We start from the raw sequence: 24389 nt of genomic DNA on the forward strand, positions 1-24389 counted from the left end.
AGGCTACACATCAAATTACATCCATAGCAAAGTATAGATGTAGCTATCAAGATGTGTGTTTAGATCCAAATTAGTAATCACACCCTTGGTGAGTGACTTTTGGATGAAATAAGCTTTTATTGGACTGCTAAGTAAGGAGCTAGATACCACCAAATCACCACATAAAAAAAGAGCTTTTCTTTTTCTTGCCTCCCCTCATTCCACCCTATCCCTTTAGGAAACCAAATTGTCTATTTCCTATAAAGATGTGTAAGAGGGTAAACCTGACCTTGAGTTGTTTAAAATCAGTAGTGAATGAGTATAAAAAGCACTATCAGTATATTTATGAAGGAAAATCCAACTACATTCATACATTTTGGTGTGCTTTTATTTTTTATTGGAATCATACCATATGAAGGGAAATTGTCAAAGTGTCCTTTACTCTTTCAAAAGCTTGACCTTTGCTCTGCTGTGTCAGAGGAAAGCAAACCTAAACAAGTAATGCTGGAAACCACCCTGTTTCCATATGCACACCGACAGGAGAAGAGCTGTCCCAGAAATGCTTGTTGATTAACAGAGGAAGATCACACACACATTAAATATAAATGGAAACACATGAGCACACCAAGTCATTAGCTTGATCCTCTGGCATCCACTAGCATGCGCCTTTCCAAAGTATTACTTATTTGGTGATGGGTCTCATTATGCCTTTTATCAGCAAATACCTTCTTATTCCAGAACGGAAAACAAACTAGGAATTAAATACATCCAATATTGATGCTTTATTTCCATAAGTCACCAATAAGAGAATGAATTTAATTTTAATACATTGATTCTTATGTGATTCTTAATAAAACACTTTCAAAACATTCTGTACATTTCAAGCCACTCAGAACTGCATTACATTTCTATAAATGTGATTTGTTCGGATGAGGTGCCAAGATGTCTCTGTACAAAGATGTACAATATGTACAGTCACTGTAAGTACAAGCTGTGCAAAGCAGAGTCTAAAACACTAATTCATGCCAAGGCTTAGAAAACATGTCAACACATAAGACTAACGCTTATAACTGCATTGTGGTTTTTTCCCTGGGCAGATGATTACTTTATAAACAAATATATGTATATATATATCATATAGAAAGAATAGTTTGACTTCCCAGCTCAGTCAGCACCATGCAGCTGACTGGATACACTACAGGGCTGCTCTCCTAGGCCTCTTTTTTCGGGTGCCATTTTGCCATTCTTGACAGTGTCTCATCACTGAGCTGTTACCACTGCTGCCTTTGGCTGAACCACTGCAACAGTAGGAGACTTAAATTTGGGGAGATAAAGGCCAAACTTGTTTTCAATTCCAGCAAAAGTGGCTGTGGCAAGTCTGTATCCACCAATGTGATCAGGATTGGCAGGAGGAAGGTCTGCGATGCGGGACTTAGGTGTTGGTTCTGAGCCAGAAGGTTTGCTGTTGACAGGAAAAAGTCAATGGTTAGTGTGCTCAAGATTGACAAGGGTGGGGCTAAGGATATAGTTCAGTTGGTAGAGTGCCTGCCTCACATGCACAAGGCCCTGTGTTCAATCCCTGGTACCACAAAAAAAAAAAAAAAAAAAAAAAGATTGACAAGGGTGGTTAAAAGTGAACATTTTCAGTCTGACCCACATGCCAAGAAGTTTGTTTGTTTCAACCATTTCCATGTCATCTATGTTGCATTAGCCATGATTTATAGCACTTTGGAAGCTCTACATGCACATATTTGAAGAGAATGGTCTCAATTTCAATGCTTATATACGTATATAAATAGATGACCAAAAAAAATATATTTTTCCATTTCCTAAATTTTTTTTCTACAGTAAGCATATGTGAAACTAATCATAAAAGCATACATTTTTCTTTATTTTGGCATAGTTTAAAATAGTAGCTTAATAGTAGCTCATAAATGTCAAAAAGTTAAAGAGAAACAGCCAGTTCTTTTTAAGATTCAGGCTTTTCTATGATTTCATAGAATCTTAATATTTGTATGATATAATTTGAAGGTTGTTATTCTTATTCTTTTTTGTTTGGGTCCCTCCACTTCCTGGTTCATCAGCTAATTCCCTACTTAACCTCTGAGGAAGAGTCAGGTTCATAGTTTGCTATGAGCATTCAGAAACAGTATTTGGTCTTCTGCTGAAAAGCTGATAATTGCTTGCTTTGGACAAAACTTCCCCACCCAGCAAATGTAACAAGTAACTGCTCTTCTCCCCAGGGTAAGCTTCAAGTGTCCCAATTTTTTTGCCTATATCCTACCAATGATTATACCCACAGGCATAACCTCTTTTTGAACCTGCTAGGGGACAGGGGCAGGTTGACAGTATATTAGCTCTAGGAAGACCTATAACTATCTAATAATAAATAATGGTGAATATGAAATATTAGAGGTGCAAAAGAGCTTGGGTATTTGGCAGAAAATTCACAAAAGTGTTAATAGTACACATTTATATCACTTCTGCTGGAAAGGCCATATAATACAATTCACATTGAAGGACTTAACTCCATAAAGTTCCAAACTTGCTTACACAAAAACAGATGATCATTCACAAAGCATTTTCATTTGCTGCCTCCCTAAACTTTCCCCAAATAGCTGATTATTATGTGCATTACATCATTCTGCCAAGGTCTTACCTCTTAACACTGAAGCTTTTTAAGCTGACTATTTAAAATGTATTGGTCTAGCTGGGTGCAGTGGCATGGCTTGGGAGGCTGAAGCAGGAGGACTACGAATTCAAAGCCAGCCTCAGCAAAAGTGGGGCACTAAGCAACTCAGTAAGACCCTGTCTCTAAATAAAATACAAAATAGGGCTGGGGATGTGTCTCAGTGGTTGAGTGCCCCCAAGTTCAATTCCTAATACTCAAAAATTAAAAAGTAAAAAAATAAAATGTGGGGCTGGTATTGTGGCTCAGTGGTAGAGCACTTGCCTCGCATGCTTGAGGCCCTGGGTTTGATCCTAAGGACCACATACAAATAAATACATAAAATTAAAGATATTAAAAATAAATAAATAAATAAAATGCATTGGTCTTAACAAATTCTTTCTTACTGGTTTTCTGAATTCCAAAATGTCTTTGTAAACAGAACAAACATTTGTTTTGGTTTTGGTGATTTCTTTGTAAAATAGTTGAGCAGCTGCACTTACAGGCCTCCAAAATCAATGTAAAACCACCGCTGAAGAAGTTCGTAGGTGACCAAAGTAACCCCAAACTGGGGAGACGATCGAAACACTCGAGCTGAAAAAGAGGAGTGGGGTAGGCTTAAAACCATAACAACTGTGGCAAAGACAATCACTGAGTAACAAGGGGCAAGACAGTAAAGCCAATTAGCTGTTCTACCTGCAGTCCCTTTCCAAAACGCTGAGGGCCCTTCTTCCCGAAGTATCTTTCTGAAACAGTCAATGACACCACTGTATGTCGTCTGGCCAGCACGGGCAGCCACTTGCAGTCTTGTCTTGATGACATCAGCAGGGGTCACCAGAGAAGCAGCAGGCACACCTTTCAGGAGAGACATATTTAACTCATGCATAAAAGGACAGAAATACTGCTGACATCTAAACCATACAATCTGCAACTTTAACCATGTATGAGGAACTCAAAGCTCCTTAAGTAGATGTCTAGGCACTAATAGAAAAAGGGACGTCTAGGAACCTATTAGCTGCTACTGTATGATCCAGGAAAAATACTTTTTCTTTCTGAATGAAGAAAATCATTGTACATTGCATGATCCTAAAGAACTGTGAAAAGAAAAAAATGCAACAATAGTAACAGGATTATTCCCAAGTGTTCCCTTTCAGTTTCAATTATTTTATCTCCTTTTTTCCTCAAATGTGATCATTTTATGTACAAAATATAAGGATAATGTCAATTTAAGGAGCTGCTGAATGTATCTGACACCCAACTATGGTGTTTTTTGCTGAATCTTGTCAACTATACTGTATGAGGTAAATTGCAATACTAATAAGTACTGACTCACCTATTGGAGGGTGAGCTAACTTGAGAGTCTCCAGCTAACTTGAGAGTTGAATAACTCTTTTCAGACAGACTTACATGACAGGAATCATTACAACTGGAGCAAAAGGAGGCCAGGTGACCAGTTAAGGAACAACAGGGAAGCTGATCATCAAAAGGCTTTGTATCTATCTCCTATGCCTGAGCTCCCTGGAGTCATATTGAGATTGATCATCAGCAGGACACACAAGATGGATTTCACAACCCACTTTTTACTTATAAAACAAAACAGGACACAGGAGCGACATAACATTCCCCAAGGGGAAGAAATCCAATTTGGCCTAAATATTACTGTATCATCACTAGGCAGAAGGAATGGGTGGCCTTATGGGGGCTCTGTTAAGGAACGATGCAAATACCTCCACACAGGTGCACCCTATTCACATGAAACTAGGTAAATTGCCTCCTTTAGGAGACAGGATTTCAAATGTTCTCAGTGCCCACCAGCAAAGCTTTACTGGTAAAAATTAGAAAAAATCATATCTCATTCTGAAAACACTTCAAATGTCTATGGGCAAGAAGATGGTGCTGAGTTGGAATATGTTTACTTAGTTCAATCAACCACTGGCAAATTCCTGTCCATGATCATAATGTTCTCTGCCTGTTTTTTCCTGCTGATTGGAAAGTACAAGGAAAAACTTAGAGGGAAAATGCTGGCCCCCATTTAAGAAGGGGCGATTGGCGCATATAAGAAAGGAGCCCGATGAACACTTCAGTGCCAAGACTGAGCTAACTTTTAATGTTCAACTAACCAAAATTACTAATGGCAAAGAAAAGGGATTTGCTGAACCCAAAATTATGACTCAAAATTCCCAGAGGGAGTTTCTAAATCATCACAAGCCATCCTCTGCCATTATAGGCAAGAATAACAACATGTCCATCTCCACACTCAGAACACACTGAGCACACCATAATTCTGGACATGCTCAGGCTATCCTGCTTTATAGCCAAAGCTACCAGAAAAGAATAAACCTGGCACCTGAGAACCAAACAGGGTACCTGAGCCCAGCTGGTCAGAGCCACATGGAGCTCTATAATGGCTTATTGCTGGCTATATGGAAAACAAATACATGCCCTTTCCTTCCTCTGTCATTTCTTGAGTGTTGGTACAGCCAAGGATGCCTGGTTCTCCCTTCTGTTCCAAGTTAGCTCCTTCCTAACTCAAGAGTAAGGCTAGCCAGGCACAGTGATGCACACCTGTAATACCAGTGGCTCAGGAGGCTGACACAAGAGAATATCAAGTTTAAAGCCAGCCTCAGCAATTTAGCAGGGCTCTGTCTCAAAACAAAAAATAAAAAGAAATGGGGATATAGCTTACTAGTTAAATACTGCTGGGTTCAATCACCAGTACAAAAAAAAAAAGTAAGGCTGTACCTGTGAGATCAGAAGGAAAGGTCTTAGACTCTTCTTTCAAATGGAATCTCTTCTGTGCCTACTTTGGTATTTTATACTAGATGAAAATTTTCATTCATTCTACTGACACTTATTGAGCTCCTATTATTATTACTATGTTGGCTATATAGAAGGCAAAGATGAACAGAATGAAACTCCTATCCTAAAGCAGTACTTAGCCTAGTACAGATTATAAAACATAGAAACAACTATGAACAAAAGAAAAATCCCAGAAACTGAGGAAGCAGAGGCAGGAAGATCCCAAGTTCAAAGGCAGCCTCAGCAATTTTGCAAGGCCCTAAGCAACTTAGTGAAACCCTATTTCAAAATAAAACATAAGAAAGGGCTGGAAATGTGGCTCAGTGGTAAAGTGCCCCTGGGTTCAATTCCTGGTACAAAAAAAAAAAAAAAAAAAAAAGACAAGAGACAAAAAGTTAAGGATCTTGATGAAAATCAATGTCAGGAAGAATAGGGACAGCTTCACAAAGAGAACTCAATTTTGGGCCAAATCACATAAACTCCAATATATAGTGCTAGGAAGTAAGGGCATGCAAGACCTGTGCATCAGCATGGGGTGTAACAAAGCAGCTGATTTGATGAGAACTTTTCCACCTTAATGCTTAGCTTGGCGGCACCCAAGGTTTCAGGGGAGAGGGAGACTAAGAAACATGTTAATGATGAAAGCCCAATTTAGATGGGCAGATCTAATTTGGCTCCAAGTTGCTAAGCTGCATTAAGCTGTTTATCCACATTATGCAAATGTAATTAACTCTCATCAGAATTACAGCACATCCCACAAAGGAGAAAAGGCAATCATATTTAACTAAGTCAGATATAAACAATAACTTTTCTAAAAAGAAAGGGGGAAAGTACATAGAGATTCTGTACTTCTCAAAGACAATGGGAGAATTCTTTGGGTTAAAATATTCTGTAGTTACCTGCCATGGCTCCAGCTGCAAGGAGATTTAAACCTTTCACGTGTCCATTTTCATCAGCCAGAAGTAGTTTGCAATGAGCATAAACAGGAAAATAGATTGCAGAGAAGGGAATGTCTCGGAGGAAACACGCTTTGGCACCCTGTCACAGAGTCAGGAAATAGTACAAAACAGTGTGTAAACAGGGTGTGAATGCTCAAATGGGATCCAGAGGGCTTTCAGCCTGATGTGTCCCTCAAACAGTATTAGAACTGATGTGGAAGGGAAATGGGGGTGGGAGAGATGAATGTAAGCACAGAACTTAATGGAGTGGATCCTAGAGTCCTAGACTTAATAACTGGGCAATGATAGTATTCTCACAAACAAGACTTTTCTGGTATTTCTAATAGATTCACATTTTTTTTTAAATTAATCAATTTGATTTTTGTTGTGGTAAAAATACACAGGATGAGATCTACCCTCTTAAATTTATGAGCATATAGTACAATATTAATTACAAGCATAGGGCTCTAGAAATCTTTATAACTTATTAATGTTGGCATAACTGAAAAGTTATATCATTTAATTACATTCAATTTTTTGAGATTAATAAAAATTTAATTCTCAAACCTCCAGGTTGCTTGTTTTATTTGGCTTTGGAAGGGGAAGAAAGTTGAGGGCAGAGTTGTAGGGGAGGGTTTAGACTTTAAATTCCAAGATTAATAGCTTAATTCCTAAGTAATTAGTAAAGATAGCCCAAAAAGACTATCAAATTATCAATTTGATCTCTATCAGTTTAAGAGTTCTTTCCATGCAAGGTAAAAGGCTACATAGGCAGGGGTGAGAGTAACTATTCTAAGGAATTTTTCCCTCTTTATTATCAATGTGCTAACTAGAAGTGGATTAGGGGAAACCCAGACAAATATTTTAGCAGGAGGTTTCCATGAGAGTAGAAAAAGTGATAGCTTGTCCCAGTGACTAAGGTCACAATGACCACCTTTCTCAACTTTGCCCACAGCAATCCAGCACTTGTTCCTAAGGAAAAGGCAAGCTAAATGGAAAAAAAAAAAAAAAAAAAAATTCAAGGACTCTAAAGGATAATACAGAGAGAAAAAATATTCATAAATTCAGCTCTGAAAGGGAATTCTAAAAAGAATGGAAATTAGAGGTGGACAGGGAGGAGCAAAGTGTGCAAAGACTCTCTCGAGATAAGCATCATTGTTTGCTGGTCTCCAGAGAACCCTGTAGCTGTGTGATTCTAATCTAGAGAATGTCTAATTTCTAATTTTCAGCTACTGAAGCAAATTTACACATTCCTACAATGATGGATCTATAAATAAATTGGATGCTGTGGAAACACAATTGCCTAGAGTGGCTAAATTTATGTATTCCTCCTTATACGAGGCAAAGGAATGGAAAGAAATACTCTTCCTTGTTTAAGAAAAATAATAGCTTCTGCTCCATTACATCTGATCTGTAATGATGGGAGTAAGTATACCTGCAGGGAAGGATCTGTTGACTGGCATTTTGCTAAAGTATAATACACTCTTTTTTTTAATGGAATTCATTATTGACAAATCCTACCACTTAACTTCTTAAAGATCTGAATCCTACCAAACTCTACTACTGTTTGACTGTGGTCAAATTATTAAGACAAAGAGAAGCTCCTATTGGGAGGATAACAATAGAGATAACTTAGATTCAAAATAAAGACTATTTTGAAGTTCTAAACCCCCAGCAAAGAGAATACCAAAGAAACTTCCCAAGCCCCCATGGAATTAAAGGCTGAGAGCCTGAAGCCAGCAGGTCTGCAGTGCAGGCCTCCCTGCCAGAGGCTTCACAAAAGCTGCAGATGACAACAGGAGAATGTGCTTGTGTATCCCACTGCCTTTAATAGCAGCGTCCTGATTTTTTCTTTTTGTTTGATTTTCTACTCCATGGACAACCCTGCTGGACAAGATTGCTTTTCAAACTAGTGGGGACGAAGTCTGGTTTTCACATTCTTTCACATTTATATTGAGTACATTACAACTTCTTTGCTGAGCTAGCCCAAGGGAATCAACCCACCTTATACAGACCAAAAAGTCCCAAGTCCCGTAGCACATTCAGGGCACTGACTCTGGGTCCTGTGGTGATCTCTCCGGCCACCTGCAGGCGAATCTTCACTATCTCCAGTGGGTTTGTAAAGATGACCTGAGAACCCCCAGCCTGCAGACAAAGGAGAAGAGACAGAGGCAATTCCACATCAGAGCCAGAGTGTCGATGAAAATAAGAAAAAACTAGGAAACTTCCATTTCTCCTTCCCTCCCTCCCCCCCCACACACACACCTTTACACCTCCCTCTTATTCATTGGAAAAAGATGCTTTAGCTGACGCTTTAGCTGATGCTCTGAGAGATGGTCCCTGTCACAGGTCAACCTATGTCTGGGTTTGTTTCTATTTAAAATGTCAAGATTGTTCCTCAGACCAATCTTAACCAAGATAAACCCAGCCATATTAAAAACAGCAAAACTAATAAGCCTAGTTTGGAAAACAAATGTGAAGGCAGATGTGGCAGTAGGGTACCTACCCAGTGAAAGGGTAAAATATGACAAAAGACTGGTATCTTTTATATAATGGAGCTATAACCCAGATCTATAATGTTTCTTAGAAAGCATTCCCTTAGCCTAGCCACTTGCTTCTACTTCCTTGGATTGTAGAACAATTAACAACACTTTTGCCCCTCAGAAGTATCTCAAGTTTGAGAGAGGGAAGTCTCCAATTCAAATTCTAAAATAGATGAGCCTGAGAGAACTCTAAGACAGATAGACAGATAGCTAGCTATCCCACACAAAAGGAGGAAATTTAGAAAGATATATTTCAGTATCATTTCAGACAAAACCAGAAAAACTCTTGTATGAAGAGCTAAGAAATGGAACATCTATCTAGTTACCATGAGTACAACACCCTCAGATCAAAGCCACATTCCATACTCTTAGTGGTGAGTGATAAAAGATTTGAATTTGGATAATCATAGTGTATTTGCATCTGAAATTTGTTAACTAGTAAAGAAAAAAAGAATGTTTAAAATAAATACTACCAACTCCTTTTTGACATCTGTAAGAAAGAAAAGATGTGTAGCTATGGATACATAAAAATAAATAAAATATATATTATCTCTTTCCATGAAGTGAAAAAATCCCATTTATACACTGTCATCTTAAACTGTGGTTGTTTACATTATATATATAATCATAACTCTATTCATACAATATTCATAATCATATTCATATAATCATTAAGTAATCATAACAACTGCAATGCATGTACCATGTGAAATATGAAATGTGTGCCTCATTGGGGGCACTGTGATTCCATGGATATCAAAATGCTACAAACAATACCCAAAAACACTACACAGGCAACCTCAATAGCATATCCATGCTTTAACTTCACAACAACAGTCCTGCTCAGTTATGTAAAACCCACAACCCTTTCCAAAGAGCAGCAATGTTGTGTTGCTTGGCGCATTTTCCAAACCACTCTGGGGCTACAAAACCCCACAGCTACACAAGTTCCATTTGACCATTTCCTCTTGTCATAATCCACAACTGCCAACACTAACACTAGATCCTTTCCTCTTTCCTGGATTCCCCAGGGCCTAAATCCCTCTTTTGTCTACCAAACAAGGAATGCAGCGATTTGAGGGCACACTTGCACACACTCTCCTGCAGGAACACTGTTTCCTGTAACTCCCCGACTCAAAGCAATTCAGACCACTGGCACACAGGTCCCCCAACAATGTACTGACCCAGTTTTATATGTTGATATGCCTGCATTTCTCTCTCTTTTAATCTGTTGCACTGCAGGCAGAAGGGAGCATATCAATGTTTGAATCTAAGCAAACAATACTTTCAAAAGGATTGCTGAGGGAAAAATTATGTTAAACTGATAATCCAAGTAATTACTCCTGTAGCTAGTATTAAAGACCAAACCAATTGGAAAAGTTTACTACTTCCCTGAAATCTTTTGTTTAAATAATTGTTGCAAAGACTATCTTTGGGAAATGTGTTTTATATTCCAAGCAGATTTAAAAAAAAGAAGAAGAATAGAACAGGACTACAAATTTTAATCATAATCCCCCAAATTTGCTACCATCAGACAGTGTCAGCCCTAGGTGCTAAGTGTTATATGTGAACATTTTGTTTAAATAAATACAAAGTTCTTTCATGCTTTTAATTATTAGTAAATTATAATATCCGGCAGAGTAGGGGAAGTACAATCTGCATTCCCCAACTCCAAGTTCCCTCTCATCCCACCTCCCTTCTACCATGGCCACTTTTGGAAAAAAATGCCAGTTTATTAAGATTTGTTCTTCTTTAACAATTCTTCATATTTCTTTCCATCTGTACAAATAACAAACTATCTACTAAAATTCTACTAAAACAGTACAATAGAGAGGAGGTGACAACATTTTCAAATACATTCCCCTTAATTGTTATATGTTTTAAAAGTTAGTTACCTTACAGTAAGATACAAAAATGCATTGGACATGAACACAAAACTAAACTGATATGCATTTATAAACATACCTAACCTGGCAAGGGAACATACAAACAATGAAACGATGACACATTATAGCAAGGCATACGACTATAGTTTATTTCTTACCTACTTATTCTACTGTACTAGAAAGAGCAAAACTTCCAGCAATTATGTAGTTTGTATATATTTAAAAACCAATAAACATTTTTAAAAAACCTTATGATAAGCCTAGAAACATGTAAGTAAATACTATCCAGGAACACTGAATAAATTTAGACTAAATAAATAATAGTTTAGACTGACGACTGCTATATGTCTAAAACTTTGGATGTTTATATCATTTAAAGGGCAAATATGCACTGTCCTTTTAAAAACTTTGATGTTGACCACTATCTTAAACATATTAAACTGGAGATAGGGGGAGGGGCAATAAAATCTGAATTAGTTTATTATACTGGTAAGTAACTAAGCAACATAAAGATTATGATGTTATCATACCCTTCAACTGAATCTTCTCCCTCTGAGAAACAAATACATTTCCTCTATTCTAAAACTCTGCTAATTTTAAGTGATAGCATTAAGAGAATAACAACTTTTCAAAGGAAAAAAGCACTGCTTACAAATTATACATTTAATGTATAGAATTTCATGAACATTGTAAATTTTCAATGAAAAAAAATAGTACCTGTATTTATACAAATATGATGTTTGCTAATGTTTTGTTTTGTTGTGCTGGGAATTGAACTCAGGGGCACTGTACCACTGAGCTATATTCCAGACATCTTTATTTTGAGACTGTCTCATGAAGTTGTCCAGGCTGGTCTGAAGCTTGCAATTTCCTGCCTCAATTTCCCAAATAGCTGGGATAACAGTTATGCACCACCATGCCAATTTGTTTGCAATTTTATTTTTATTATGTAAGTGCACATGTATTTATTTAGTGTGTGTGTGTGTGTGTGTGTGTGTGAGGGGGCAGGGGGTATATAGGAGGATGGGTGTTCACGGATGATAGGCAAGTGCTCTACCACTGAGCCACAAACCCAGTTTGTTTGCTAATTTTAATAAGAACAAAATTGAACTGAAAAAATTCAAATGCTCAATAGAAAACAGTTAAATAGAAGCAAATTATATACTTTTAATAAAGCAATGCAAGTTGCCATTAAATCATGACAAATTCCATAAACAGAATGAAAAATATTAGCTACACATTTGATCACAAATATGTCAAAATATTTTACTTAAGTTTACCAAAATCAAAGTGAGTTAAGGATTAAAACATTAGTTGTATATTAGAAAGAGAAACTGAAGAACTGGAAGAAAAAAATTAATAGCATACCTTGTTGCACCTTTTAAATTCTGGAATAATACGAATGTATAAACTACTCAAAAATGACAAGAGAGAGAACCAGTCTTGGGTTTCTTTACAGACTAAGTCCTCCTTCATACATTCCTCCTCACAGCAAATTTGACAATTTTTATAGTTTAAATCTATTTTTTAGCTGGTTGACATTAGTCATCTGTGGATTCAAACTTTAAAAAGCATACACACACACGCACGCGTGCGTACACACACCAACACACACTAAAAAAAAAAACACTAACCAAATATAGCTAATTATTGGAAATAACAGACATTGAGATACATAAAATTTAGCCAGGCATGGTGGCACATAGCTGTAATGCCAGCTACTTGGGAAGCTAAGACAGGAGAATCACAAATATAAGGCCAGCTTGTACAATTTAGTGAGATCCTGTTTCAAAATTTTTTAAATGTAAAAAAAGTAATGAGAGTCAGGGCTACTGGGAATGTAGCTTAGTGGTAAAGATCTTCTTGCCTGTTAGGCCTTAGGCCCTGGTTCCAATTCCCAACACAGCAAAACAAAAAACAAACAAAGATGTATATTGTGTATACTGTGGATGGTTTATAATAAACCATCAACAATATACAACTACATAGATTTAAATGGACATTGCCAGATTTGACATCTTGCTGCTTCTGATGATTTACATTACATAACATGCCATATCTTTGGTGAATTTTTTCACTCACCTCATCACCAAATTCAGCTTCTAACCCTGTAATCCGTAAGTTTTCCTCAGCAAATCTGCTGCTTAGGGGGCTGGGAGCACAGCTTACTAGAGGAATGTTTGAGTAGCATGCATAAGGCCCTGGGTTTCATCCCTGATGTGGGGGCAGAAGAGATCTGCTACTTATTTTTCTTAAAGAAATGGAAACACTAATATTGAAACATACTTAGACACTTTTATTTTTCAGTACTGTCATTTTGTTGTAGTTGTTCTAAAACTGAATTAAAAAGACAAAGGGGAATAAATCCCATTTAGAATAAGGGTCACTATTATGTGACAAAAATGGAAAGAATGTACATTTAATCTTATGTCACACCATTTTTTAATGAGAAAATAAACCAACTAAAGTTAGCAGGAAAAGTTAGTGGGGAAAGGATGTGATATATTAAAGTGTCACTGGCCTCCAATGTGCCCAAGGCTGAGGATTTGGCATAGTTACATACATAGGATTTGGCCAGTTCAACCTTCTGCCCTCACAATCCTACCCCAGGGGCAGGGTCCACAAAGAGTATGGACTGGGCCCTGTTTATCCAAGTCCCTTGCTTCTGGCTTTCTTTGATCTCTTGTCTCTGTAGTTTAGAACCCTTTCCCTCCAACCACAAAATATCTTATCATGGAACTCACTATAAAAACTTCCCTCACTAAAAAAATCTAACTTCAATTTATTTAAGGCCATGCAGTTACTCAAGCAGATGTACAAAATATGTGGGGGTTTTGTTTTGTTTCGGTAGTACTGTGGATTGAACTCAGGGTATTGTGCATACTAATTGAACGTTCTACCACTGAGCTACATCCACAGCCCCCAAAATATGTGTATTTTAAATACCCAGAACAAATCAATAAGTGTTCCCAAATGAGCTGTCACTAGCACTGACTCAAGAGAAACAGCAACAGTAACTCTGTCCTATAGACCATCAACCAAACATTCTTACTTTCATTAAGCAATAGGAAATAGTTCTTTCTAAAATAGTCTAAGATAGTACTAGTTTAAAAAGAACAAACTGCAATGTTCATTGCTAAGTGATAAAATACAGCTGGCTGTTGTGATATAAAACTATACATACTTACATCTAGGGTAAAAGAAGTACTATGGTCTCAATGTTGGTATTCCCCCCAAATTCATAGTTTAGAACCTATTCCCCAGGGTGACGGTATCAAGAGGTAGGACCTATGGGACGTGATTAAATCTTGAGGCTTTTGTCCTCATGAATGGGCTTGGTAACCTTATAGAAGAGGTTGAAGGTAAATATCTTGTCCCTTCCTCCATGTGAGGGTATAGCAACAAGGCACCATTATCACCCTGGAAATCTGCTGGCACCTTGATCTTGAGCTTCCCAGAATTATGAACAATAAATTTATATTATAAAGTACCCAGTCTAAGGGATTTTGTTATAGCTGCCAAAACAGGCTAATAAAAGAAGTATCAAAATCCCTGTGTACCTATCATATAACACTTTTAACTTGTAAGCATACGTTTACATATTCACGTTAAGTATGTAGGCATAAAGTTGAGACCATACAGATACCCCTGGAGATGGGAGACAGAGGAGCAATTTAAAGATGCACAAGATCAGCTTATAGAGGAAGATGCAAGCAGACTTCTTCAGTTAGGGAGCTGGGTAGCTCAAGATTCTGGCCACAAAGATTGCTAAATGCTCCAATTAACAAGTAAGATTTCTGCTGCACCTATATGGGGAGAGGGCATGTGTGTGTGCCCACACATGTGCACACATCCATAAACTAAGAAGAAGAAACTTTGGACAGTGGAAAGATTCTGGGTTTGGAAGCCTGTTGACCTAGATAATCATAAGCCAATCCAATTCTTGGTTTCCTTGGGATCCCAACAACTGACCTATCTATTTCATAGGGCTTTGGAGTGCTAACTAAGGTGAGGGCACTATGTAGATTAAAAACAAGACACAAAAGAAAGGATGTGTCCTCTATGAAGTATGTTTGCACATGGCTGCGGAACTTTATCTGCAACATGAGGAGATTACTTTAGCCCTTTGCTAGCAATAAATACATTTTGGGTTTTATCATTTCCATCTACTCAGAAGTAAACACACTCTGAAGGAGGGTAAATCAGTCAGGTGAATAGTAAACTGACCTGTGGTTAGTTTTTAACAAAAAATAATAGGTACTTACCAGAGAAATCTTTAGAAAGAACTTACAGGTCAGCCCATTTAGAGTTTTAAACTTGGTTTTGTCAATTTGGAAAGACATTTAAATTTATTCCCAAATAAGTTTCTAGATACATCCAAGAAACTATATATAGTCAAATTTTCTTTTTTTTTTCTTTTTTTTTTTAAAGAGAGAGGAGAGAGAGAGAGAAAGAGAGAGAGAATTTTTTTTTTAATATTTATTTTTTAGTTCTCGGCGGACACAACATCTTTGTTTTGCATGTGGTGCTGAGGATCAAACCCGGGCCGCTCGCATGCCAGACAAGCATGCTTGAGCCACATCCCCAGTCCTCAAATTTTCTTTAAAAAAAAAAAAAAACTACTCCAAACACCATGAAGAAAAATAATAATGTAATCAGTCAGAGACTATGAAAAATATAACACACGTACACATGTATCTGACAAAAACCATATCCATGATGTATAAAGAACTATAAATCAATAACAAATATGAATAACCTATAAAAAAAAAAAGGTAGGCAAAAGTCTTAAACAAATACTTCACAAAAAAGATACAAGAAGGGTTGGGGATGTGGTTCAAGTGGTAGCGCGCTCGCCTGGCATGCGTGCGGCCCGGGTTCAATCCTCAGCACCACATACAAACATAGATGTTGTGTCCGCCGAGAACTAAAAAATAAATATTAAAAAATTTTCTCTCTCTAAAAAAAAAAAAAAGATACAAGAAAAGCCAGTAAACCATATAAAGAGATACTCAATATTTTTAGGCATCAGGGAAAAGCAAATTAAAACCACAATAACAGGCTGGGGATATAGCTCAGTTGGTAGAGTACTTGCCTAGCATGCACAAGGCCCTGGGTTCAATCCTCAGCATGACCACAAAAATAAAAAGCAGAAAAAAACACCAAAATAACATACCATTTCATACTAACTAGAATGACTAAGAGCAAAAACATTAAGAATTTTGAACATTAGTGAGGATGTGCAATAACTGGGATACTTACACACTGCTAATAGGAGAGTAAGATGTCCTGTCCACTTCTAAGAAGTAATTGGCAGTTTCTTTTAAGTTGAACGTACATCTACCCTATTCTACTCTTAGTAACCCCCCAAAAGAAAACATGTTGACAAAAAGATTGATACAACATTTATAGCAACATATTTATAACAAACAAAATATGGAAACAACCCAAATGTTCACCAACAGAAGAATGGATAAACAAAATGTTATACAATTATACAATGGAATAATACTCAGCCAAATTATTAAAAAAAAAAAAAAATGCAGACAAATCTGATTCCCACATAACAACAAGGATGACTACTTGAAAGCATGTTAAGCAAAAGAAGCCAGCCATGAAAGAATGCATTTTGATATTCCATTTATATGAAATCCAAGTACAAACAAAACTTAAGACAGAACTCAGAACTATAGTTGCATCAGGGAAGTAGGCTAAGAGACTGATCGAATAGAGGCATGAATGGATTTTCTGGAGCATTATCTTGGGTAGTAATAAATACACAATCTGTTTATAGTTCTATTTACAAAAATCGTATTCTATTTTTCCTCTTTTCTTTTTTGGTGCTGGAGATCAAACCCAGATCCTCACACATTAGGCATGGGCTCTACTACCTGAGCTACACCCCCAGCTCTATATTCTATTTCTAAAGTGAGATGTTCCACTTGTGACTCTATCCTTCCCTTAGTGAAAGCAGCTTGCTTTTCCAATCAGAAAGTCAAAGTCAATGAAACTTCCATCTGGCTTAAAAAAGAGAATGTGTGTGAACCGTGTTCACTGTGTTCATACACACGATGCAGAAGAGCGTGTACACATGTACAGTATATGAAAACTTTAGAAGGAAACATGCCAAATGTTAGCAATGAAAAACAAAGTTGGGGGCTGGAGTTGTGGATCAGTGGTGGAGCACTGGCCTGGCATGCGTGAGACCCTGGGATCAAGTCTCAACACAAAATATAAATGAATAAAATAAAGGTCCATCGACAACTAAAAATACAAAAAAAAAAAAAAAAAAAAAAAAAAATTTAAAAGCTGTTGTTTGATAATCTCTCTTCTCAAGGTAAAAGATCCTAAAAATGTAAGATTAAAAAATGGCATTAAATATCAAAGACCCAAATGTAAGAGCTAAAACTATAAAACTCTTAGAAGAAAATAGACATAACTCTTCATGATCTTGCTTTAGGCAATGATTTTTTAGACATAATACAAAAAGCACAAGCAGCACAAGAAAAAATAGATAAATGGGACTATATTAAAGTCCAATTTTTCAAAGAACATCATCAAGAAAGTGAAAAATATTTGAAAATCACATATCTAATAAGGTAATCATATTTCGCATATATGAAGAACCCTTATAACTCAATAATAAAAGACAACCAATTTAAAAATGGGTAAAGATTCTGTATAGATGTTTTTCTGAAGAAGATTATACAAATGGCCAATATGCACATGAAAAGATGCTCAATATTATTAGTTGTTAGACCACAAATAAAATGCCACACTTCACACCCAGTAGTATAGCTACAATGAAAAGGCAGACAACTGGCAAAGATGTGGAGAAAATGGAACTCATGAACTACTATAGAAATGTAAAAGTGTGATCATTTTTGGAAACAGGATTTTGGTACCTTAAAATCCTAACTGGAATTGCCATATGACCCTCCACTAATTCCACTTATAGGTAGGTACCCAAGAGAAATGAAAACATTTGTGCATTCTTTCATAGCTGGTTTCTTTTGCTTAACATGTTTTTAGCATGGTGGATGGGGATCACATTTTTGTGTTTGTTTGTAAAAACCTTATATACCAATGTTCACAGCAGCATTATTCACAATAAACAAAAGATGGAAACAACCCAAATTTCCATTTACTGATGAATGGATAAACACAATGCTGTATATCCATATATTGAGCAATAAAAAGGAATGAAGTATTGATATATGCTAAAACATAGATAAAGCTTGAAAGCATGCTCTGTGTAAGAAGACAGGCACAATGGCATATGATATATGATTCCATTTATATGAAATATTAAAAAATTGGTGAATCTACAGAAACAAAGTATATTAACGGTTTGTTAGAATTTGGAATGAGGTGGGAAAATTGGAGGGGGACAGATAAGGATATTAGGTTTCTTTTTGTGGTGATGAAAATGTTAAAAATGATTGAGAGTATGGTTGCACAACTCTGAATATACTAAAATCCAATTTAACTGTACATGTTAAATGGGGGAATTGTATAGTATGTGAATTGCATGTCAACACAGCAGCTTTTTGACAGGTTGGGAATATATCTTGTTGGTAAATCACATGCTTAGCATATGCAAAGTCTGGTCCCAGGCATGGTGGTGCATGAGTGTAATCCCAGGGGCTCACAAGGCTGAGGCAAGAGGATCCCAAGTTCAAAGCCAGCCTCAGAAAAGCAAGGCATTAAGCAACTTAGTGAGACCCTGTTTCTAAATAAAATACAAAACAGGGCTAGGATGTGGCTCAGTGGCCAAGTGCCCCTGAATTCAATCCCCAGTTTCCACCCCAGTGAAATGCCCTGGGTTTGTTTTCCATTGCAACAACAACAAAGCTGTTATTTTTTAAATTTTGCCTGAAACATAGTATTCAATGAATAAGAAAATGAACAAATAAAAGAATGAATGAATGGACATATATCAAATGTGAAAGAATATGGTTTTGGAGGCAGAAATGGTTTTAATTTCAACTTTGCCATTTACTAAGTGCTGGATCTCACTGAGGTTTTAGTGAACCTAGTTAGGAATGATAATGAGATAATTGCTATAAAATGTTCAGCCCAGTAGGAAAAGTCCCTACTGCTCATTAGGAATCTAGCAGATCAGGCTACATTAAAAGCAAAAATCAGTGCAAAGATAGTAATAATATTTTAGCTAAGTTGGGTAGTAAGTGTGTGGATGTTCATTTTATTACTCTTTATATCCACATAGCATGTATTCTTTTGCATGTATCAAATATCACATATCTTTAAAAACTGATCATAGGCTAGAGGTGTAGCTCAGTGGTGGAGTCATGCTTAGCATGCATGAGGTCCTGAGTTTGATCCCCAGCACCAAAAAAGAAAGAAAAGAAAATATCATAAAATAAAACAAAGAACAACAATGAAAAATATATAATGCCAGAGGACCAGATTTTCACTTCTTCATTACTTCATGATTTAGACAATACACATAGTTTTTTAGAAAGGACAATGTTTTAGTTATTTCCATGGCAACAAAATTTCCCTCTCACCTATCTTCAAGAAACTTAAAGCCTAGGTCTTTGCTAACTGACGTGGTGATGCACATCCGTGATCCAAGCGGCTTAGGAGGTAGAGGCAAGAGGATCGTGAGTTCAAAGCCAGCCTCAGCAATTTAGCAAGGCACTAAGCAACTCAGTGAGACCCTGTCTCTAAATAAAATTCAAAATAGGGCTGGGGATGTGGCTCAGTGGTCGAGTGTCCCCAAGTTCAATCCCTGGTACCCATTAAAAAAAAAAAAGCCTATTGTTCAGTTTCAATCATTTCTTCCAAATTAACCTGTATTAGGTACAACTTTAAAATTGGATAATTTTTGGAAGAAGATCAGAACTCTTCTCACAGGTAGCACTGACAGCACTCAAATACCTTCAAGGACACTGTACTTGTATCATCGATACCTCAGATAGTGAGAACTCTCAGGAACAGGATGTCACGCAGCTACTTGCTTCCCAGTGTTTATAATCCAGGAAAGAGTATCTTGTATCCCATAGTGCCTGGTATTCTATAGTTTCACCCTATATGTCCAAGACTTTATTCTCTGTTGAAATTTATCAAATTTTGGAAGAAATAGTCATTTATACTGTAGTATGAATTCATCAGTAAAAACTCAATAATTGCATTTTCTTTCATCTATGAATAAAGACATTTAAAGTTGGAAGCAGAAAATGTTCAAGGTAAAGAACTGCAAACAACCTAATCATTCTGCCTAGAGCCCAACCTAATTATTTCCATCCTGTTAATTTCCAGCTAGACAATTCATTAAAGCTTCCAGAAATGAGTCATGATTAAGTAAGAGATTTAGAATGTCAGCACAATCCTCAAGATTTAAACAGAAATCCTTAGAAGTTCAAATCTATAAATGGGGTCCATACCCAGGAATAAGAAAGGAACCAAGTTATCTGATTATAATTTAATCTCTTAGGTCACATGTCAGACATGGGAATAGCTCGGTTTTATGGCCAAAATCCTCCATCACAAATAAAAACAGAAATAATTAGCTCTATGGAAATATTTATTTATTTATTTATTTATTTATTTATTTATGCATGCAGAACTGGGGATTGAACCCAAGGTTTCACACATGCTAGATGCTTATTCTACCACTTAGTTATATCCCCAGCCCTTTTTTTTCTATTTTATTTTGAGATGGTTTCACTGTGTTGCCCTAGCTGACCTCAAACTTGGAATCATCCTTCCTTAGTCTCCTGAGAAACTGGTATTATAAGGACTATTGGACAGAAAGAGCATGACTTAGGTTTCTGGTAAATGTATGCACATGCTGTGGTAAAAATGAACTAGGAAACTCCTTAACCAAATAGAAGCTAACCACTTAGATAAATATTTATAATTTACAAAGTTTATCTCACTAGATGAGAAACAATTAGAGTGTCTAGTTGGGATAGAGAGGAGAAACTACAAGTTTGGTGATCCACCTAGGCAAGAGTTTTATTTTTGTCCATTGTTTATCCTCAGAATGCATTGCTCAGAATGTATACAAGAAACATAAATGTAAACACACACACACACCCAAATCCACCTCTTTTATTAGAACTTTGGGTGCAGAAAGGTAAGACTTAGTATGTATTAGGCTGACAAATCTCATCAAGGAGAACCTGAACAACCTACCTCTATGAGCCAGGGGGCATCTTTTCTGAATTAAAACTTCAGAGGTCATTGACCTCATCACCTCAGGCTCAGCAACTAAAAAAGTTTTAGTGAAGACTGCCTGCCAATTCAGCTAGAAGTTATTTACACTTTCAGGAACAAAATGGACTAAAGAAGTATGAAACAAATTACATTCTCAAATGTGAAACAAATACCAGAAGTAAAATTACTTGAGTTGTAATTTAGATATGATAATTGGCCTAAATCAAACATAAAGCTTATATTTTTAAGACAGAAGCCCTTGTGCTGTCAGTAAGTATAATCTGAACCTTTAACTTTAGAATTTTTATCAATAGCTGCAATATAGTTTCAGAAGCTGGCCACACCCTTCAGTCCCTTAAATAAGGAAAATTATAATTATACCACAATTGCTTACTTACACCTAAAATATAAAGGTTCAATTAATTAGTCATCTCATACTTAAAAGGTCCAGTCGATATAAATATGTGATAACTCTACAATGCTATTTTTCCTGCGATAGTTAAGAATAATAAGAATCAGGATTTTTAAAAGTCTGTAAGGTTATGCTTCAGAAACTTCTAAGAGAGCTGATGAAAATAGTATCTCTTTTCTGTCCTCAAAACCACTTAGATTGTACAAGAAAATTAAAAAATCATTCCACATGAGAAAACCTGCTTTGAATCACTTGAGTTCAAGGGAAATGGCACTCAGTTATCATACCCTGCATGCAAAAAATATTAAAGGAATGTAATTGCCACAAGAAACACCCAGGATTAATACTTACACAACCTCCAGCCAGGACTTCCGCTGGAAGTGGAATAGAGCCATCTCTTCTGGTAAATTTGTCCCGGACAAAATCATTAACCTAATTAGAAAGATAATATGTCAGTTAACCAGGATTCCCAACCATTTCCTCTACTGTTGCTTTTCCAAGTCAGCAAAATATTTGTCTCATGATAAAATTATTTAATTTGCCAAAGGTTTACATATAAATGTAAAGTTTTACAAGTGTCTTGATAGTGTACCAGTCTCAGCAGCATCAATTTTAATTTTTAACTTAATCTAAATAAATGGCAATCTAAATAAATGACTTAAGTTTGGAGAGAAAGAAACTTACAGTTAATTTAATGGCCTTTTCTGGAGCAACTCCTATTAGTTGTGGTATCAGACCTAAGTAAAGAGAGAGAATCAATAGCAATATAAATTACTAAATACTTATACAAAAGCACAAGAAGGAAGTGCTTTCTTCATACTATTTACCCAGCAAACATTTTAGGGCTTTAATTAAAATGGGGCAAAGTGATTACCCTAACAACTCTATAAATGTATGTAATAATCATTTACAAGTCAAATATAATGTCATGTTTTCTTGAGGCTATAAGTCCTTTTCTTAAACATGCTTTGTTAAAAGCCTAGCTATCTAGTACCTTCTAAAACAGTACAGGAGGAAAGAATAGAGTCTATGGGATTTCTCTACTCTGGGAATACTGCCAATAGCAACAGAACCAAATTCCCTCCCTTGTTACAACCAACAATATACAAACATATACAGACACTTTATGGAAGTTAATGCTGTCTACCTGGAAAACCTCTGAATAGTGTTTTGTTAAGTACACCCAAATTTTACAAAAAAAATAATGCTATTGACATAACAGCCTACAGTAACTTGATTATTATAGAATACCAACTCCCATAATTTTCTCTTCAGAGAAATCCAGCATTCAGTATTCATCTATTTAAAAGGAAGCCACAACTGCAAAGAAAAATGAAGTTTCTAGTATTATCTGATGAATATTTTCTATTAAAAAATGCCTTTTATATTTGCATTTACTAACATGTGTCAACCTTAAGACATTTTAAAAGAATCCCCTCAAAACAAAAGAAACTGTTATTCTTAGAAAGTTAAATTTCCCAGGCAGGTTGCAAACTAGGAAAAAAAAAAAAAGTATAAATGATTCAACATCTGTAGATATTCCAAGGGTTCAGCTCTCTAAAGCACACAGCTTATCCAAATTGTTAGCATCTTTAAAAAAAATGTATGCTAACAATAAACATTTTATATCCTTAACTCATTCAGCCCAGGGAGTTATATATGTGTTTGCATGCTCACTCACTGCTGATCTTAAGCCTACTTTGAGGACAGTGCTGAGTGAGGTTCCATGAGTTGAGCCAGCAAATAATCATGCATACAGGCTACTGTCAGTCAAACTGAATTATCAATGGCAAACACAAATCTGCACATACCTTTCATGGATAGCAGAATGATTTAAAAGAATGAATCAGCAGATGGCAGTCTTAACTTTCTAACTCTCATGATTATCAGGCCCTATTATTTTTAATCTAACTTCCATACAACCATGCCAGCATGGGTATTTGTTTTACAACTTGCCACACTAAAGCTTGTGGAATTTTAATAAAGTACTGACTTGTGTCATGTTATCATTGTTGCCTGCAAAGAAATTTAGTTAATCTGTCAACAATTTTGTCAATCATCTGACAAAATAATGGACCAGCTCTAAACAATATATGACAATCTCAATAATCACAGTGCTCACATACAGAACTCCTAGAACCTTCTCCCTAAAACAAAAATCTCTCATTTAAGGACTGAGTTTATCAGTTCATATCCCAAATAGAGCCAACAATCTCTTCCCCCACTTACTGTGTTGCACCCATTTAATTAGTATGGTACCTCTTCCACATGAAATCTTGGCCAGGTACAGTGGCTCATACCTGTGTGCCCCCAGTGGCTCAGGAGGTTGAAGCAGGAGGATCACAAGTTCAAACCAACCTCAGCAATTTAGTAAGGCCCTAGCAACTTAGTGAGACCCTGTCTCAAAATTTAAAAGAAGGAAAGAAAGAACGAAAAAAAGAAAGAGCTGGGATGTAGCTAAGTGGTTAGGTGCCCCTGGGTTCAATCCAAAAAAGAAATCTTCTGTGAGCATTTATCCTTGGAAAGGCTAAACCATGCATTATATATCCAGGTTTCTTCTAATTAAGAACATTCTTTTTGTAGACTAAGGAAGAAAAAGGTCATTTTTCAACAATGAAAAGATTGGTGATGTCAAAGAGAAAAACAATCATAGTGCCACGCAATTGATTCCCATTAAATAAACTCTAGACATACAGGGCTTAATCAGCTTAAAACAAGCCTTCACATGGGCAGATCTACTTTTGGGAGAATGCACACCTCTTCTCATGGAATATACGCTATACAACCAGAATTTAAAGAGGTTACAGTTGTGAATTTTAAAAATTTTTATATTAAATTTTTTTTAATTTTTATTAATTTTTTGAGCAAAATTAATTAGATTTATTCTCAAGAATGGGGTATTCGAGCCCAGTTTGAATTCAAAATAACTCTCTTCTCTTATTCTATAAATGCCAAAAACCAAACATCTTCATCATGCTC

General features: G+C 36.3%; 1 protein-coding gene across 3 annotated transcripts in view; it reads right to left on the reverse strand.

The window, feature by feature from the left end:
* Positions 1-349: 349 nt before the first annotated feature.
* The window catches only part of Slc25a12 (solute carrier family 25 member 12), a 170514-nt gene continuing 146474 nt past the window's right edge, over positions 350-24389 (reverse strand). For all 3 annotated transcript variants that reach the window (XM_058580186.1, XM_046447385.2, XM_046447386.2), the window contains 7 exons: positions 22095-22147; positions 21762-21842; positions 8389-8529; positions 6346-6484; positions 3344-3502; positions 3151-3241; positions 350-1441 (listed from right to left, as the gene is read on the reverse strand). In XM_058580186.1, coding sequence (XP_058436169.1) covers positions 1240-1441; positions 3151-3241; positions 3344-3502; positions 6346-6484; positions 8389-8529; positions 21762-21842; positions 22095-22147 — 866 coding nt within the window. In that variant the 3' untranslated portion in view covers positions 350-1239. The remainder of the gene's footprint in view (positions 1442-3150; positions 3242-3343; positions 3503-6345; positions 6485-8388; positions 8530-21761; positions 21843-22094; positions 22148-24389) is intronic.

The sequence above is a fragment of the Marmota monax genome, unplaced genomic scaffold (genome assembly GCF_021218885.2).
Source record: "Marmota monax isolate L192 unplaced genomic scaffold, Marmota_monax_Labrador192_F-V1.1 WCK01_AAM20220418_F8-fsc00007, whole genome shotgun sequence".
Taxonomy (NCBI): Eukaryota; Metazoa; Chordata; class Mammalia; order Rodentia; family Sciuridae; genus Marmota; species Marmota monax.